Here is an 18,299-nt window from a genome sequence, read left to right as displayed (position 1 = left end):
GCAGAATAGAAAGACGAAATAAGTCAAATAAGCAAGGATAAGAGAATAAGAGGCATTCTTTGACTAGCTGTAATATAGATGGAACAGCTCACTGGCCTTTCATTTGAAGCTCTAAGTGTTGATGGAAACGAAAACTATACCACGGTGATTCTTTTGAACAAATCATTGCTCCCAAAGAGCATTGCAGTTTTGAGAATCGTAGGGCTGTTTTGTTACTAAGTGGAGAAGCTGAAGAGATATGAGGGATTAGAAAGCCGTGATGAAGACACATCACACTGGACTATGCAACGTTCCTGAAATTTGGACGTGGGTCCAAACACTGACGGTTATTGTGGATATTCTCCAAGTGATTCCATGTATTGTGTGGTTATGACAATTTCCCGGGTAATGGGAAGAAGGAAGGCAGATCTCTGGCCAGCGAGCCTTATATCAGCGACAGAGAAACTGTGCGAGAACCTATTGCGACACATAATTTATTTCTTCTGCGTAAGTATGCACTTAATGGGTTTGTCAGAGTGGTTTTGTGCAGAAAAGTCACGTTTTACAATATTCATTGAGCTATTTGAGAATGTGATGTGGATGCTGGGTGAGGTATAGATTTTATATACGTATATGGACATCAATGAAGCTTTGACACGATTCCACGTGGTCGACAGATACCGAGGTTAGGGGCGATAGTTTCCAGTCACGGGGAATTCGGCAGGACTCAGTAGACAACTTGTTCCGCATGGAACTGATGAGTCTGAGGGCCCGTTTCGGTCCTGAGGTTTTCTAACCCAATCCTTCAGCTGACCAGGCTCTAAGTTCTATTTGAAGCTTCCGTCAGCCGGGCCTCTTCGTAAGTGAATACCCACTTTTCCCCTACGAAGCATTTTGTCTGTGATTGATGAAACCTTCTGCGTTCGAGATTGTTAGGCCAACTGTGCGCGTGTTGGAAACTGACTTTAAATCTACTTTGATTGTAAGCAGCCCTCCTCCCTCTATGAAGCGCCTTGAGATGTGATACGAATCTACGTTGTTGCTGTTGCCTCTCTTGTTGATTATGAAACCAGGATGAGTATGAAAGCTCCTGCCATATAATCGCGTTCGAGAAACGCCATCTGGAGAATTCAGTGAAACGCCGGAAGAGACAAAAAAGAACAGACAGACGTGTTGCGTCTTTCCAAGAAGGCTTGTGAGAGAGGGCAGGTATAGAGTGTAAATACCATCACCTCGTAAGTGAGGGGGCAGAGAATTAAAATCCCAGTTCAGTTTCAAATTGCCTATTCGTTTTTTCCCTCCTTTCCCTTGAAACCCACGGCTATCGGCGTCACTCGGGGATACTTATTGGTTGGAGCGTTTCTTTGCCAACTCGGAAAACGCGATTCCACGGTCAAGAAATGATGAAGCACTGTATTGCGGAGGAGCTGTACTGGGGTTGTAAATGAAGTATTATGTGGAAGTGTAGGGACTGAAAATGAATCCATAGAAAAGGGCCGTCGTCATCTCGGTTAGCCGTTAAAACATTCTCCAGAGATAGTGAAGAAAGTGCACTCAGACACTGGAGGTCGTGTGCTAGGTCCAGACGACGGATAGTGACTATTATTACATTATTCTGTTTCAACACTTTCTGGCGCTTTGACTGCCCTCCGTTATCGGCCACGGTAGGATTTCAGACTGAAATTTAAGTACAATGGTGAAACTGCAAGGAGCATGTCGTTGCTTGATGATTTCGTTTCACCTGGTATCCTTCGAGGGGCAAATCTAGGTGCTTGGCCCTTAGAGCTCTCTGATTCAGGACCTCGAAGCAGATTTTTTTTTGCATTTCTCGGATGTCGGTGAAATCGGACAGTTCAGCCACGGAAGAGTGAAAGTGCAGAATGAGGAACTAGGGAGACTATATTTCTAACTCGTTCATATTCCTCACGGTCAAGAAGATCTCCAGACTCACACCATGGAAATGATGACCAAAAATGAAAATCTCTGTGAGAATCAGACCGATGATCCAAGTGCAGAAGGACATAAGCCGGAAAGGCGAAAATCAGGTATTACGACTGAACTACTCCTTTTTGTAGCTTTCCATTTTCAATAGAGGTTCCGGGAGGGATGATAAAATGTTATCGCGAAAAGGGATAATTGAGCAAGTGTTCTGTACTCCATCAATCTTGAATTTAGCGATGCACATAGTAATTTGGATTAATCGCGTCCAACATTAAATGCTCCCTCTCTCTGCCCAGTTGTATATCTAACCTGCTTCGGGTAAGCGTTCTTAAAATGAAGTGATTTGTTTTAGATTTTCAAATTACAATGTTCAAAACAACACTTGGCTTCCTTACGCCTTCAGTAGTTCAAAACTAGAAGAAGTTCGGAATGTGTTTAGCTTGATTATTCCCTCTCGTGCTTTCAATAATGTGATTTCCTTGAAATCTGCAGGAAATAGATTACAACCAGCGATGTCTGTGCCAGGAAATCTCTCACCAATGCTAATCTACACTCTCCTGGGCTTCTGCATCCTACTGTCAGTTGCTGTCCTTATAGTGACTCTGAGTAAGTTTTAACGTTGAAAATTATCCTACAACGTCAATTGTAAAAGGTTTAAAATGCTGGAAGAGCTCAATAGGTCTGTCGGTGAATGTAAAGAAATATGAAGTTAGATACTTAGGCCGAACACTCTTCATAAAAACTGAGGATGAGAAAAAAACACTGGTCTAGATAGATGCGAAGCTACGGAGGGCAATGGATAAAAAATAGTCTAGAGTGGAAAAAATAACATCGATTGAAATGGGCACAAAGCTCCTTTCCCTAATGTTTATTAGTCTAGGTAAATTTCTGCATTGAAAATTACTTTTGTCCCAGAATATTCTATTTTTATTTCAGATTTTCAGCTTCTGTATTTTTAATGTTAAAAGTTGAACGAGTAATGTGCATAAATGTGCAACCATCACTAGGATGGTTTACATTAATTTAATGGCGGCGAGGAACAGTGACGTAAAATATGGTGACAGTGAGGTATAGGTGGGACACTTTGGATTAAACATAGCGTCAGAGGTCTTCGGTTCAGCAACTCGTTATAATTTTACTCATTGCTTTCCTGCTCAAAACACAGCTCTGGGATAGTACAGTTCTTACGTTACACTGATTCAGCAGCAGTACTTAAAGGGCTTTTCCAGGAGTCTAATTTAGAGCAGTTGAACTTGCAGATGCTGAAAATCTTGGGAGTTATTTACTATAATCCAAGTCGTTGCCCTGGTGGTGCAGTACAGAGTGTGCTTTAATGTCCTCCCTAGGTTAGACTAGAGTGCGCACGGTTACATGTTCACTACGTACTTCTGAGCGCGTGGTGCTGCACCTTCAGCCTTCGACCATCACACATCAACAATGACATGTTAATTCGACGTGATCCCATTGCACAATTCCTCTTACCGATATCTGCCCGTTCACTTCCGCTGCTGCTCTCGACTTCATGCAACTTCAGCCAGCCGGAGCTTCCGACAACCTGTGCCCCCTGCAGGTTTCCTCTCTGAACGGCCGTCTTCCACAGCTCCCTCTCTTTAGGATGATCAGTGGACACCCATGACATTAATTTTCTGGTAATTTGCTCTTTGGTAGATATCCAGTCCTACAGCACAGGGCTCTTGACCTTGCTCATAAGATTGGGCTAATTCTGTAGAGTAAATGACACTTCCAAATCTCTGGACTATGCTGCATGAATTATGGTGGCAAGAGTCTAAAGCGCAAAGGGACTTTCCTAGCAGTACACAAGAAACGCAGCGGGCCATGCCGGAAGTTTGGCAGGGAGCCGCTTTGAGATCCTGCCATGAACTTAGCTTGCAGCTGAGAACTACACCCTGTATTTAGTGCATGAGGGTAGAGTCACAGCAATCCCAATAGAGGCTAGCGGAATTTGGCAGCGAGGAACTGGAGGTGAATTTATGCTGTCATCATCCTGCTCCCCGCAGAAATTTCTCAATACAGAACGAGACAATGCAGCTCATTGTGTCACTGACAGTCGAAAGAGTGCGGCCAAATCACAAATACCTTACAGTACTTGTTCACGGTTCTTGACACAGTTTTCCGAGGGAAAATAAGAAAGCTGAAGTACAAGATACGGAACGGCGAGAAGACAAGTGACAGTTCTGTAGGTGTGGGGTGGGTAGACGTGTGAATCAATTATTCAGGATTTCAGACTGCCTCTCTCTTCAAGGCGACATCTCAGAGTGTGCCATTGTCCGAGTGAGAGCTTTTCCCTCATTTCAAAGTGATAGTCAAAGTAAATTTATCGACTACGTACCCGTTTATGGTTCCATATACTAACTTGAGATTTATTCTATTGTGACATTTACAGGGAAGTAAACAAATACAATAGAATGTATGCAAAATTTATATATATAATATATATATATATATATATATATATATATATAAGCAAAGATTGCTGAAGAGACAATGTGCAGTAGGAGACAAATCGAGGAATTAAATAAACAGATACATAGATAATACATAGAATATGCTATAAAGTAATTGAAAATGAGTCCATAAGTTTTGGAATTAGTTCAGTGTTGAGGCGACTGAAGTTCTCCGCGCTGGTTCAGGAGTCTGATAGTTTCTGGTGAACAACTGAACCTAATGGGCTGGGATCTAAGCCTCGTGTACCTCCTTCGTGATGGTAGTAACGAGGAAAGGTAGCCTGCATGATGAAGGGCCATGGTGATAGATGCTGTTTTGTTATGGCAGTGCTAATAGGAAATGTGCTTAGCGATGTGAAGGGTTTTTCTGTGATGGATTAGGTTTTATCCACCACTCTCTGCAGACTTTTCGGTTCACAGATAATGGCATTTCTATATCAGGTCATGATGCAAACGGACAGGATGCTCTCTACAGTGCATCTTTGGAAGTTTGTCAAAGCGTTAGACGACGTGCCGAATCCATGCCAACCTCTAAGAAGGCTATCATGTCTTCTTTGTGTTAGCACTTGCGTGTTGATCCTAGGGCATATGTTCCGATATAGTAACGCCAGGTGATTTAAAATAACTGACCCTCTCACCTCCGATCCCCTAAGGAGGACTGGGTGGCGAATCTCCTGCTACTCTCTCCGGTAGTCAATAATCATCTCTTTGATTTTGCGTACGTTGATGTGAGGTTATTCACGACTTAACCGCCCATTCTTATCTTTTCCACGGTTTAAGAGACTAGACTATCCGAATTTCAACAAAGACGGAAAGAAATCCATGTAATTCTCTGCACTTTTCCTGGTACAACAAATCGTTATGTAACGGGCTGATCAGAAAGGTACTCCATTGCAAGTCGGATGTTTAACTAATGCAATAAATAATGTCAGCAGAACCTCAGTTTTCATATATTCTCTGCTTCAGCTAAGAGGTAATTGTGCAATCAAATTTTCCCAGAGGTATGAGAGTAAAGTACTTGTTTCTGCTACAGTGACACGTACATTCAATGAAACGAAGGGGTCAGTTGATAGTTTCTGGATGAAATATTCTCAATTGAAGCCTAACGGTAAGTGTGAAATCTATTATGACTCATTGATTTCCTAGTCTGTGTGCTCACTGTGTTTTTGCTGTTTTGTGATTTTCTAATCTCTCACGTTGATATCTGCTGGAACCAAATTTCAGGCGAAAGGTTTCTCGACCCCTTTATAGAAATTGGAACAAAAGGGGATGTGTGAAATTCACACGAAAAAACATTTTGTGTTATTCCATGGTTTGGTTTGTGCCTGCAAATGAAACTTGGAATTTAACTACACCGTGTCCTGCAGTTTAATGTCAGTGTAAATAACCACATCACAATACCCTCATCCATGATATATCTTCTGCATCTTGCTGAGTGACATCTCATCCCCAACTGAAGTGCCCCAATATGTTACGACTCATTCGATTCAAACAATGTAATATGATTCCTTGGACAGTACCCACCAAATTCTCACCTTCCACTCGCTATAAGAAAAAGGGCAAGGCAAGGCAGACGAACTTCACCACCGATATTTTGTTCGTCGAGCAACACCCTCTTCTGAATTTCAAATATACCCTTCATCGCCAGTGCGTCAAAAACTAGAAATTTCTCCTAAACAGTAACGTGGATGTATCATCACATCACGGGGTGCAAGGGATCAAAACAGCAGCGCACTATCGCATTGTCAAGTGCAAATGGAAACAGACATTTGAAACGCCGGCTCAGTCGGCGCAGACCCCATCGCTGAGAATAAATGTAACATGCGAAATCAAGTCGTAATTTCGGAATGGAACCCCTGATATTCACTGGAGTTAACCTGTGCAGCGATAATGCAATATATATAAAATATTTGATTTAGCTCATTGTCTCCCTAAGGATCCATAGTCAGAGTCTGAAAGACTAGATTGTACCATGACTACATGCTCTCAGTCAACTTGCTCTACTTAACCCCCTGAGAAGCCACACACTCTGTCATTCGTTCTGAGTCTTGCAGAGCAAACTTTGTCACTGTTACAAATGCAGCATCGGTGTTGTCCAAGGAATTATAGTATGCTTACCCAGGGCTTCTAGTCATTTTCGTATGAGTGGTGACTCATAAATCAAAACCCTCCGGGGCTGCTGAATCTGCACTCCGACATCAATCTCAAGCAAAGTGCAGAATGAGATCTTCAACAATGTGTCAGCTAATTGAGGCCTAAGAAACTCTTGGGATAGAACGACCGATTCCCATCTATATTAAAGAGTGAGTGTCAAAACTTTTCTTCCATTCCAGGGTTGGAGACTTCAGACGTGGATCTTTGTATGGAAAATTCCTTGTGGAAGAGTAATGGTGAGTTGTAAAAATTAAGTTAATCTGTTATTGTGTCACCAATTCAAACAATTGTTCCCTTGTTCTCTGAAACATCCTGGAAGTAATTTTGCATTCTAGTCCCGGCATTGGTTTATGTTGGATACTGAAATCTAGCAACGGACATTGACTTTTCTTTTTGTTTCTTCCTGCCCAGGTCCACAAAAATATCTACCTCTGTAGAAAAAATTCTGCTTGCTCCTGCCCTACTGAAGTTGTGTCCTAGTATCTTGGGCCCATTTTGTTGCTCTTGCTTGAGTCTCTTCCCACGTACTGTTATGTACCCCTAGGGGTCATATTTTTATGGACTATACCTTTAAAAACAGAGAGAGGGAGTTGTTCAACACAAGCGCCTTGTTATTAAGAGAGAAAGAGGTGAAAACTCCTTTGATATGGTGTTATGGTTTCTCTGCCGCATGTTTACATTTTTACAAGGACACTGCCAGCTTCTGTGTTCTTACAGAGAGAGAAGGGAGGAGCTACTTGATGGACAGCTGGTGTTTAGCATAGTGAGATAAATAGAAGGTCAGCTGGTAGACATGGTGACAGATAGTTTTGGACACTGGATGAGCTTTGTTGTGCCCGCAGAAAGGTGGGGTTTTGGAGGATCGATCAGGAGAATCGATCAGTGGCTCTCGCAGTGTGAAAAAGGTGTAACTGGTGGGGAGTTATTCGTGTGTCCAACCCTCGCCTGGGTTAATATCTCCAGCACAGATAACGGTCCCCTTGTTGTGGTCAGATTCGGTGATTTTAAAGGAAGAGGAGAGAAGATTATTTAAAACAGAAGAAACCTAGTGACAAAAAGGTTACTGTTTGGGCTCTCTGTCTCTCTAAGTAGCCCGTAAGGGTGAGTTTGAGTTCCATTCGAATATGAAGGTGTGACTGTCACGTAGTTAATCCACAAGAGTGGGTTCTCTGGTGAGGGGAGTACCTTTGTGAATACGACTTGTGTGTTCCTCTTGTCTGGGTGTGGTAGGTCACTGAAGAAAGGCACCTTGTGGCAAATCACTGTAGGAATTATTTCGTATGTGGTGGAACTGGATAAGTGGCTATCACAGTTGTGTGTTTGGGGTAACCTTGTGGAATCTACCTGTGTGTGATAATCCTTGCCTGGATTGGTAGTTTTTCCACGTGAAGACGGTATCTCGGTGATAAGCTACTCTTGGTGATAATCCATATGTAGATTCTGTTTGATTATCCCGTGGCCACCACTTTGGGATGACCCGTAGCTGAATTCGCGTGTGGTACCACTTGTGTTGAAAGGATAATCGCTGAAGATCACTGTCGATGATATTTCGTGTGTGGAGTGGGCAACTTCGGAGATAAAACCTACTACTATTGTTATTTTGTATTGTTGTCGTGGAATCTGTGGAATATCGACGTAATTGCCTTCTCTCGACATTTACCCTGGATTACAAATATCTCTGTCCCATCAGCTATTCCGTGGATGAACTAAACTTTCATACTTTACCATCTCAAGGTGCTAAGCCTTGTTTTCCCCAAGCTCAATAGTTTGGGAGTTATATTTGCACACATATATACACGTAACACTGCTAACATGTTTGATTTAGCCGGTTATATATGACTGTATTATGTAGTTACTAATAAAAATAGCTTATGTTAATACCAATACCACACTCTAGCTGTTTTCTATTTCTGCTGGTTCTTTAACCCGTCACGGAGTACGTGACAGTACACATTGTCTGTTCTCCACCGCGTCAATAACTTTCAACCTCTGGCTCTGACCACCGCACTTTCAACATGATTGTCCAGTTCATTTACATTTCTACCCCTTCCACCCTCTCACCATCGTGAAGGGCTTAAGGCTTTCTTTTTTTTTCTCGACATGAGATCCAACCTGTTCTGTTGTATCACCAGCCTCCTCCGGCTTTCACAACTTCTTTTTAGACTCTTTCCACTTTCTCCTGATCAAAATATAACCATGGGCACCCTTATGAACCCAGGCGTTGTCTACTTTCACGTTCGGGACATGCTGTAGTGAATCATCCAAGCCCACATACACAACAGTCTTTCTCTGATATGTTGACCGCTGCAGTGGTGTTACTTCCTGTGCCCATGTACTTCCTGTACTCGTCAATTTCACAGCCTTCACTTCCAACTTTTAATCTGCCTTTAAATTCACTTGGTCGAATTCCGACACCACTTTCCCCTTTCTGGATCTGTCTTTCTCTCCCTCTCCAGAGACTGATTATCTACAGTCATCATTTGCAAAAACTCTGACGCCCATGGTTACGTTGACAGTAACTCCTGTCAACCCATTCACTTGCAGGTATGATAATAACTTCTCTAAATTTCTGTGGCCACTACTTATCAATAGTCAATAGTTCAATAGTTCCATTTAGTAGCGTAGAATTTATACAGTATAAAATCTAAGATGCTTGTTTTCCGCAGACATCTATTCCATGATGATTATTTTTAAATTTCCAGGATATCCGAGATGTCTTCTTTGTTTCAAACTATATTTCCCCTCCACTGATATTGATTCAGCTCTCTCTCCGCGTCTCGTGCGTTTTAACGCATGCTTTCCTTCACTCCATCACCCAACATAACAGGAAGGTTTCCCCTGTCCTCACCTAGAACCAAAAAGCCTTCTCATCTAACCCCTTGGAAACTATCGGTATCTCCAACGGGATTCTACCACCAGGTCCATCTCCCCACCCCTTCCACTCTCTGCTTCTTGACGTGATCGCGCTTCCCGAAATTCCATTTTGCACTCGGCCGGCCCTCGTGCAATTCACGATTCAGATACCTATCACTGAAAAATGCTAAGTGTTATGCCTGTGCTTACAGCTCCTATACAGAGAGTTAAACAGTTCTTTTAGATAAGGTAGCAGTTTACATGTGAATCCATTGGTGTCTTTACTACATCCAGTGCTCTCCCTTTCAGCGGTGAAACACGAATTGGTGAAACGCTTCATTAAAAACAATTGATCCGTCCATCGCAGAGGCCAGGATATTCCGATGGCCAACTATTATATTTCCACTTCACATTCTTACACTGATATACCTCTCCACTGCCTTCTTCACTGTCAACTTGATTACGGTCTTCTCTGCTGCCTCGTTGAGGCGAGACGGAGGTTGGAGAAGCAACACTTCATATTCGATCATGCATCAACATCGATTTCGCTTATACATCGACCCCCTTTACCTCTAACCCTTCCCTCACGAGGTAACCGCGTTGGTCTCCCACTTCCTTCCATTTATTGCATGGTCTAATGTCCTCTCCTTTAAGATTCCTCATCGGCATTCCTCTTCCACCTATAATCTTCGAGCTTCTTTCTACATTCTTTTTCAGCTCCCTCCCTTACACTGAGCTAAATACGCGTCTCACCTGCATTCACTTAGCACCACTCAGCCGTGTTCATCTCCATACAATAACTTTTCATTCTGGCTTTAACGCTCTTCTGTTCCAGACATGATGAAAGGGCTCGGCCCAGAATGTTTTTTGTTCATTAAACTCGACAGCTGCTGCTTGACCTGATAGGCTCCTTTACACCTCTGTGTACTTTACTTCAGTTTTCCAGCATCTGCTGTTCCACTTGTATTGTCTTACTGCTCCTCGCCAGACTTGCGAAGTCTGTGCGCCGTGATGTCAGTTGCAGAATAAAAGTCCTGGATCAAATGATATTAAGCATCAACTGTGGAAGGGATTAGACGATCACAGTTCATTATCGAGACGCTGAAATAATACCTGGCCGTCGTAGTACAAGTGACGTAGCTTGACCGGTCATTCCTCACCACATTGTAACAGTCCTCTTGTGACAGTCATAGGTTAAAGAATGCTGTCGAATTTTAAAGCTTGAATGATTCATGGAATAGGGTGGCACATTTGCAGAAATAATTGTGGTTGGTATTGTGGTAGCTTGAAAGAGTGGCAGAAGGTCTAATAATACACAGACACTAAAAGTGAGGACATTTGGTAGCTTGCAACACACATTGTTGTCCGAATGAGATGGGGGTTGCTGCCCCTCAGACGGTTTATTTCGGGCATAGTTTCAGATAGATGTGTAAGACTGAGTCGGTGGGCTTAGTCTAAGAGCTGCAGCTTTGTTAAAGAACCACAGAGTCCATCCCCACTTTGTATGAGCTGCTGACTCATCAATCCCAGCAGTGCATAGAGGACAATGGACGTGGGAAAATAGTTTTCTCTGGTGAAACCAACATAAGTTACTACAGATAACTGACAAAGATGAAATAGTTCATTTGAAGAAGCACTGCCAATCCTAATTCCGATTTTCAGCGTTCTTGAAACACGCAACCGAACACGTTCTGTTCCCTGCACAATCAGGCAGCGATGTCCACAGTACTGTGGCACTCTGTATATGAAGAGGTAGCTCCTCTCGTCTCTCATCTTTTTTGCCAATTGTTTTAAATCAGCAGAACGTACTTTGTTGATTACACTATTGAGGGATATATGACCGTGCCGAACGTCACTTTATATATTTCAAATAATCTCCCATGGAACTCTCCTGATCCAAAGTTATGTATCCCGATATATTAAATCATTTGTAAAGAAAGCTTTCCTTTTGTTCTTGTCAACATTCTCGTGACCCCCCACTCTGTTTCAATCACATCCTTTCTGTTGATTAGTGACTAGAGTGCCCATGCTATAGTCTAAAAATTCTTTACAACCCTTAAATTTTGTGCGTCTATTAACTGAATGTTGGCGTAGAGAAGGTGTTGGTGCAAGTGGGGTCTTGCACTCGAAGTTACTATATGAGACTCAAAACTTTTTTCCGTTTCAGTAACACAAATACTGAGCGAAATAACGACGGCAGCCGCTAGACTCCAGATGGAATTTTCCCAGTGGAGGAGCCACGGTGAGTGTAAAGTCTAACCAGGAGGATTTATGCACTCTGTGCCTTCAGTTCTGAGGAATCTCTCATTGTTCAACGACTCAGGTCATCCTGATGATTCTCTAGAGGAAAAGGAAATTTATATCAGTTCTCAGTTGTGCAACATAAAAGTTGGCAAAGCGGTAGAATGTAGTGAATTAGTTAGGTACTGGAGGAGGAGATAAACATAAGCTCGATAATTTGGTGTATAAAATTGGGTTATGGAGATTACCATGATGTGCAGGTAGATAACTAAGACGTTTTACGGATGCTGCACAGAGAAAGCGAGTGAGAGAGGGAGAGAGGGATATTGTAGGGAGACACATGGTGGCAGAAGAAAGCAGAATGGAGTGGATTACTGGAGCTAACAGATTGACCCCTTCGCGAGAGAAGAGCGAGGTAATGTGAGAGAAGTTAATAAGAGTAGGAGAGGGACAGCGATTGTGTCAAAGGAGGAATGAATGTGAGAGATAGGGAAGAATGCACAGGTGATGCGAAGGAGAGGGGATGACGTAAGATACAACGAGAAGCTAGGATGCCCAGAATACATTCTTCCAGTGATTTCTGAACTTCATAAGATTGGAGAATGGGGCTTTTCACAACAATAATATTTGTGTAATTACAATAATTTCGACGGATAATATCGAACCACACCGGAGCACTCTCCCAAAACTTAGTATTTTCAAAATAATATACTGGTGTTGGAAACGGTCAACAAATTATTCCTTGGGGAAGCATTGAAATTACAGGGGCTTCCTGTCATGAGCGTTTGCATTCAGAAGAATGAGGTTTGATATTGTTGAAGCACCCATGAGAGTAACACTGGTAGATGTTGAAGTGCTTTCAGCTGTGGGAGAGGGGACGTTGTAGCATGATTAGGAAGTGAGATTTAAAACTGAAATATGTAGATACTTCTTACTCAGGGTGCTGAATCTTCAGAAGTCTTCACTTCAGAGTGAAGTGAAAGAACCATCGAATCATTTTTATGAAAATACTGTACATAAATTATTGCAAGATAAGGAAAACTTGGGCTATGAGAAATGCTGAAAGTGGATTTGAGGCCTTGAGCAGATCAGCTCGCATTTGCTGAGTAGCGGTGAAAATTTAAGAGCTTAAGTAGACTCTTTTGTTACTACATACTTATGTTGAAATGCTTTTATGGCCATAAAGTCTGTCATCTACACGTTGCTAATCCACTTGATACCATAGCATAAGAACGAGAACTGTCAGGTTGCTAGAAGTCTTAGAACCGGGCTGCGACACAGCAAGCGTTTATATTCTGTCTGAATGCCTTACTATTAAACCCCTTCCCCCCCACCCCCTCACACCCCAGTACTGGACTCAGACACAGTCTCATCATACACTGGTCATATAATTTATCTTTTATTGCTGTTGTTTGACATGTTACTACTGCTTGTTTTTGGCTGAATAATATCAGTAACATTATACTGTCTTACTGTATATAAATATTTACCTCCCACTACATAGCAAACTGTTAATCTTCAGGCCTTGCCACTCCAGAATTCTCAGGATGTTATTTTGTGACTGTATTGCTGTGTCGTTATTAAATGCGCTATGTATAACTATACAGTGCGTCATATGTTTGCAGTTTGGCTCCAGGGAAAGGATGTTTCATTGAGCTTTTTACACGTGTATGATTGAGTGACAAGTAAGAACTTGAACTTAAATGATGACCTGTCACAAACTTAGGTCGTTGGTAGTGTTTTCTGATATTTTTGCTGTTGTGGATTTTTGAATTCTCTCCGTTCATAATGTATGATAGCGCTTTCGGTGTTTTTAAGTGTTATAGTTAGGTCTTCTTTAATTTGCGTTAAAGTTGCAATTATCCACGGATGCTTCACTTTATTCTACTCGAACACTTGCAGCCGTCCAATTAAGTATCGTTGGACCTCAGTCTCTTATGAGAATAGTTACCTGTCAGCTTGTTAAGATTCCAGGGTTTTCGTTAGCTGGGCACGAATTCCTTCGTGCCTTGAAATGTATTTAAAGGTGCAGTACCAACCCCTCAGCGTTTTCCCGGTGGCCTCGCTTCTTCTCTCGTGAAATTCTGGCTGAGTTATTCCTAGTTACTGCGAGTTATCCAATGCTCGCAGGACGTTCTACTTTTTATTGCTTTGTCTCCTTTGTTAATCAAATATTTATCGATTTCGAGTCTCGGTGTCATCTTGCGCTTAGGTCTGAAGATGCAGCGTGTCAGTGCCACCGAATCATACCTTGCTCTGGCCGGATTCGACAGTTGGACAGCTTTCGTATAGCAAGCTGATGAAGGAGTTCGGCACAAACAGATGCTGCAACAGCTGGCTGTGTCCTTTAAGACCTTCCCAGAGATCCATGGAACCAGGCAAGGTCGCCCAACCTGCCCATTCCCCAGCGCTTTGTTGGAAACCCCGGGCCTTGCCCTAGGTACCTAACACAGTGCTCTTTGCTCTTCGAGCTGCTACCTTTCCAGTTGGCAACTGCAGGGTCTAAGGAGGCATACATAATCTTCCTCCTGTCGGGTAAGGCTCTCGTGTTGCCTACGGCACTAGGGAGAGAGACAGGAGTTTCAGAAGGTTCGAACATGGAAATGTTGGTTGAGAGCAATGAGATGAGTCTTCTCATAGGCCTGTTGGCCCGTGAACCAGTTCATGATCTCAATCGACTGAGGACATGGCTTTAAAGTAAGGGGTGGGAAGTTCAAGGGGGATATTAGAGGAAGGTTTTTTACTCAGAGTGGTTGGTGCGTGGAACGCACTGCCTGACTCAGTGGTGGAGGCAGATACACTAGTGAAGTTTAAGAGACTACTAGACAGGTATATGGAGGAGTTTAAGGTGGGGGCTTATATGGGAGGTAGGGTTTCAGGGTCGGCACAACATTGTGGGCCGAAGGGCCTGTACTGTGCTGTATTATTCTATATTCTATGTTCTATTAACTTAGCTGTCCGACGCGATCATCGGATGTCGGAGTGCCAGAGGAAGCGTCGCGTCGAGTTTCCCAGATATGATTCAGTTTATCCCCTTTTTTGATCCACATATTCTACTCGCCCCCACCAGCAACCGAGCAGCCCAGGCAGTTGGGTAGTTCCTATCTGACCTCTGAGTGGGACAGGGGAGCGAGAGAGCGAGCTAAACTCCAGCTCTGCAGGTAGTGTTTTGGCCTGGTTTTGGCTCGACAGATGGGAACCTAAATCTTTCTTAGATTAACCTTTTACAGCCACCGCTCATGATGTGAGACCACTTGAGCCAGGAATGGTGTGTCAGGCTTCAGACCCCTGTGCTTCCGGAAAGGAGACATCGTGAAATGCTAAGAGTTCACCTTATCCATTCGCCTGGAATATCTCTCATCTTAAGGTCTCCGTGGTTATCGCAGCATGGCCCCCAGGAGCTTCCCGAGTTACCGAGTTCTCGAGTCTGTCAGCCGTATTTTCGAGCCTGCCTCTCACCTCGAGTTTGCGACCTTTGATGATCTCAAAAAAGGTCCTGACCCTCTCCTGCCCGAGTATTTCTACCGCTATGAGGCCTTTACTGAACAAATGGCAGCCGCACTAACCATACCTTCGGCGCCAAAGTGCCATTGAGTTATGGCCAGAGGCCTAGCCACCACGAGGACGACAATTTTCGTTATCAGTGACCCAGAGTTGGCCATGTACGATTATATTCAAAAGGGACTCGCCTCAGGTCAACAACATATCCGGCGGGAGCAGGGTTCAGTTTTACAACCCAAAATCTTGAGAGTCTGCATGGAATATAGAGGATCAAACAAATTAACATTTAGGAATCGGTGACCCTTGCTCATAATTAACCCCGTGTGCGAGTTGTTGCAAGGAGCACCTACTTTCACAAAACTGGATCTGTCGACGCTTACAGGTAAACATCTTATCTCAGAGATTCACTGCCGACTAGAATATACATTCCTGTACGTATTTTCCAAGACGTCTGTCACCAACAGAGGTGAATTAGACATCGGAAATAGCGGTGGCGCCGGTACTGGAGGAAAGATGGCATTGGCTTCAGGGAGCTAGGCATCCATTCATTTTCTGGACCGACCATCAGCAGTTGGCTTATATTCAAGAAGAGAATAGATTAAATTCCCAGCAGACCGCCGGTTGGCGCCGTGGTTTTAAAAAAACTAGAAACCTGATGCATTATCGAGAGAATTCGAGCCCCGCAGATACGGTGGAGAGGTTGTAAACCATTATTCAGAGCGAAAGGTTAGTGGCCACGTTTCGCGGGATGTAGATTCCCAAGTTAGGCAATGCTTGGAACTGAGCAACCGGGTTCCAGAAGGTAGTCCTCCCGGTCGATTGTTGGTTCCGCCTGAGTTTTGATATGAGGTTCTTAAATGGATTCACACTTCTAAAACAAAAGATAACCCCGGAATCTCGCTGATTCTAGAGTTCACTAAAATAAAATACTGATGGCCTGGTCTATGTAAACACGTTAAACATTCGTTCAGGCTTGTGACATTTGTGCATCTTACAAAAGTCAGAATTCTCCTCAAGGCCTTCAACATCTACCCATTATGTCCTGCCCCCAGTCTCACCTTTCTTTAGATTTTTTTTTTTACTTGTCTGCCTTCATCACTTTCCTTTAACACAATTTTAGTTGTCGATAAGTTTTCCAAGGCTTGCCGATTCATCCCTCTAACGGAGCTACCATTAGACTAAGAGATCGCAGAAGTTCTTGAGCACCAGTTTTTCTGTATACATGGCTTTGCCTCTGATATTGTTTCAGACAGATGTCCGCAATTCAATTTCAAATTTTGGCAAGCAGTTTGCAAACTTTTTGGGGCTACCTGTAGTCTTTCCTCGGCGTTCCAGCCAGAGACTAATGGACAGATTGAGAGAAGGAACCAGGATCTGGCACGAACCGTTCACTGGCTAGTGTCCGGCAATCCACACTCTTCGACTAACCGTTTAACCAAGGTGGTGTTCACCCATAAAACGCATCAATATTTATCATTATGTATGACCCCTTTCGAAAATCTATTTGGGTTTCAGCCTCCTATCCTCCCTGATGAAAGAGGCAGAGGTCCGGGAACAATTGTTCAGATGTACAATCAAAGTTGCTTCAAATTGGTTCTAAGACTCTGAAAGACAGCTTGGTTCGACAATAGGACAAGTCCAACAGAAGGAGTTTGGATCTCTGTTTCTATATTGGACAGCAGGTCTGGCTTTCAAATAAAGAATTTTCACTGAAACTAGAATCACAAACACTAACCCCTCGCCTTATCTGTCTCTTTAGTACCCTAGTAAAATGAACCCGGTAATATACACGTGAAACCCTCTGCTTTCCTTGGCTGAGTAAGTCGAGGGAAGACACTCTCAAGTACTGCCAAACCCGTCAGATGGAGACGGCTTGTTTGTGTGGATGCTGTGTAATAAGGCCATAAGATATATGACCAGACGTAGGCCATTTGGCCCATCCAGTCCGCTCCACCATTCAATCATGGGCTGATCCAATTCTTCCAGTCATCCCCACTCCATGGCTTTCTCCTCATACCCTTTGATGCTCTGGTTAATCAAGAACCTAATTATCTCTGCCTTAAATATACCCAATGACTTGGCCTCCACAGCCACTGGTGTCAACAAATTCCAGAGTTACCACCCTCCGACAATAGTAATTTCTTCGCATCTCTGTTCTAAATGGACGTCCTTCAATCCTGAAGTCGTGCCCTCTTGTCCTAGACCTCCCTACCATGGGATATAACTTTGCCGTATGTAATCTGTTCAGGCCTTTTAACATTGGGAATGTTTCAATAAGCTCTCCCCCTCATTCTCCTGAACTCGAGGGAATACAGCCCAAGAGCTGCCAGATGTTCCTCATACGGTATCCCTTTCATTCCTGCAGTCGTTCTTGTGAATCTTCTCTGAGCCCTCTACCATGTCTGCATATCCATTCTAATATAAGGAGCCCAAAACTGCACACAATAGTCCACGTGTGGTCTCACGAGTGCCTTATAGAGCCTCAACATCACATCCTTGCTCTTATATTCTATACTTCTAGAAATTAATGCCAACATTGCATTCGTCTTCGCACCACCGACTGAGTCTGGAGATTAATCTTTAGGGTATCCTGCACAAGGTCTCCCAAGTCCCTTTGCATCTTTGCATTTTGAGTTCTCTCCCTATCGAAATAATAGTTTTCCCGTTTATTTCTTGCACCAAAGTACATGACCTTACACTTTCCAACATTGTATTTCATTTGCCCATTCCTCTAAACTACTTAGGTCTCTGTGCAAGCTCTCTGTTTCCTCAACAGTACCCGCTCATTCACCTATCTTTGTATCATCGGCAAATTTAGCCACAAATCCAATACAGTAATCCCATAGTCGAAATCATTGATATACATCGCAAAAAGCAGCAGTCCCAACACCGACTCCTGTGGAACTCCACTGGTAACCGGAAGCCAACCAGAATAGGATCCCTTTATTCCTACTCTATGTTTTCTGCAGATCAGCCAATGTTCCACCCTAGCTAGTAACTTCCCTGTAATTCCATGGGCTCTTATCTTGCTAAGCAGCCTCATGTGTGGCACCTCGTCAAAGGCCTTCTGAAAATCCAAGTGCACCACATTTACTGCATCTCCTTTGTCTATCCTACTGGTAATTTCCTCCAAAAATTGTAGTATTTGGATTGCAGTCAGGCAGG

General features: G+C 43.2%; 1 protein-coding gene across 2 annotated transcripts in view; it reads left to right on the top strand.

The window, feature by feature from the left end:
* Positions 1 to 1,918: 1,918 nt before the first annotated feature.
* LOC140191181 (C-type lectin domain family 10 member A-like) overlaps positions 1,919 to 18,299 on the top strand; it is a 59,461-nt gene continuing 43,080 nt past the window's right edge. The window contains exons 1-5 of one of the 2 annotated variants that reach the window (XM_072248336.1): positions 1,919 to 2,024; positions 2,413 to 2,526; positions 5,419 to 5,493; positions 6,719 to 6,775; positions 11,560 to 11,634. In XM_072248336.1, the coding sequence (XP_072104437.1) occupies positions 1,934 to 2,024; positions 2,413 to 2,526; positions 5,419 to 5,493; positions 6,719 to 6,775; positions 11,560 to 11,634 (412 nt within the window). In that variant the 5' untranslated portion in view covers positions 1,919 to 1,933. The remainder of the gene's footprint in view (positions 2,025 to 2,412; positions 2,527 to 5,418; positions 5,494 to 6,718; positions 6,776 to 11,559; positions 11,635 to 18,299) is intronic. The other variant, XM_072248337.1, reaches the window with a different exon arrangement.

The sequence above is a fragment of the Mobula birostris genome, chromosome 32 (assembly GCF_030028105.1).
Source record: "Mobula birostris isolate sMobBir1 chromosome 32, sMobBir1.hap1, whole genome shotgun sequence".
Taxonomy (NCBI): Eukaryota; Metazoa; Chordata; class Chondrichthyes; order Myliobatiformes; family Myliobatidae; genus Mobula; species Mobula birostris.
The sequence above is the reverse complement of the archived record's forward strand: the minus strand, read 5'-3'. Positions and strand labels throughout refer to the sequence as shown.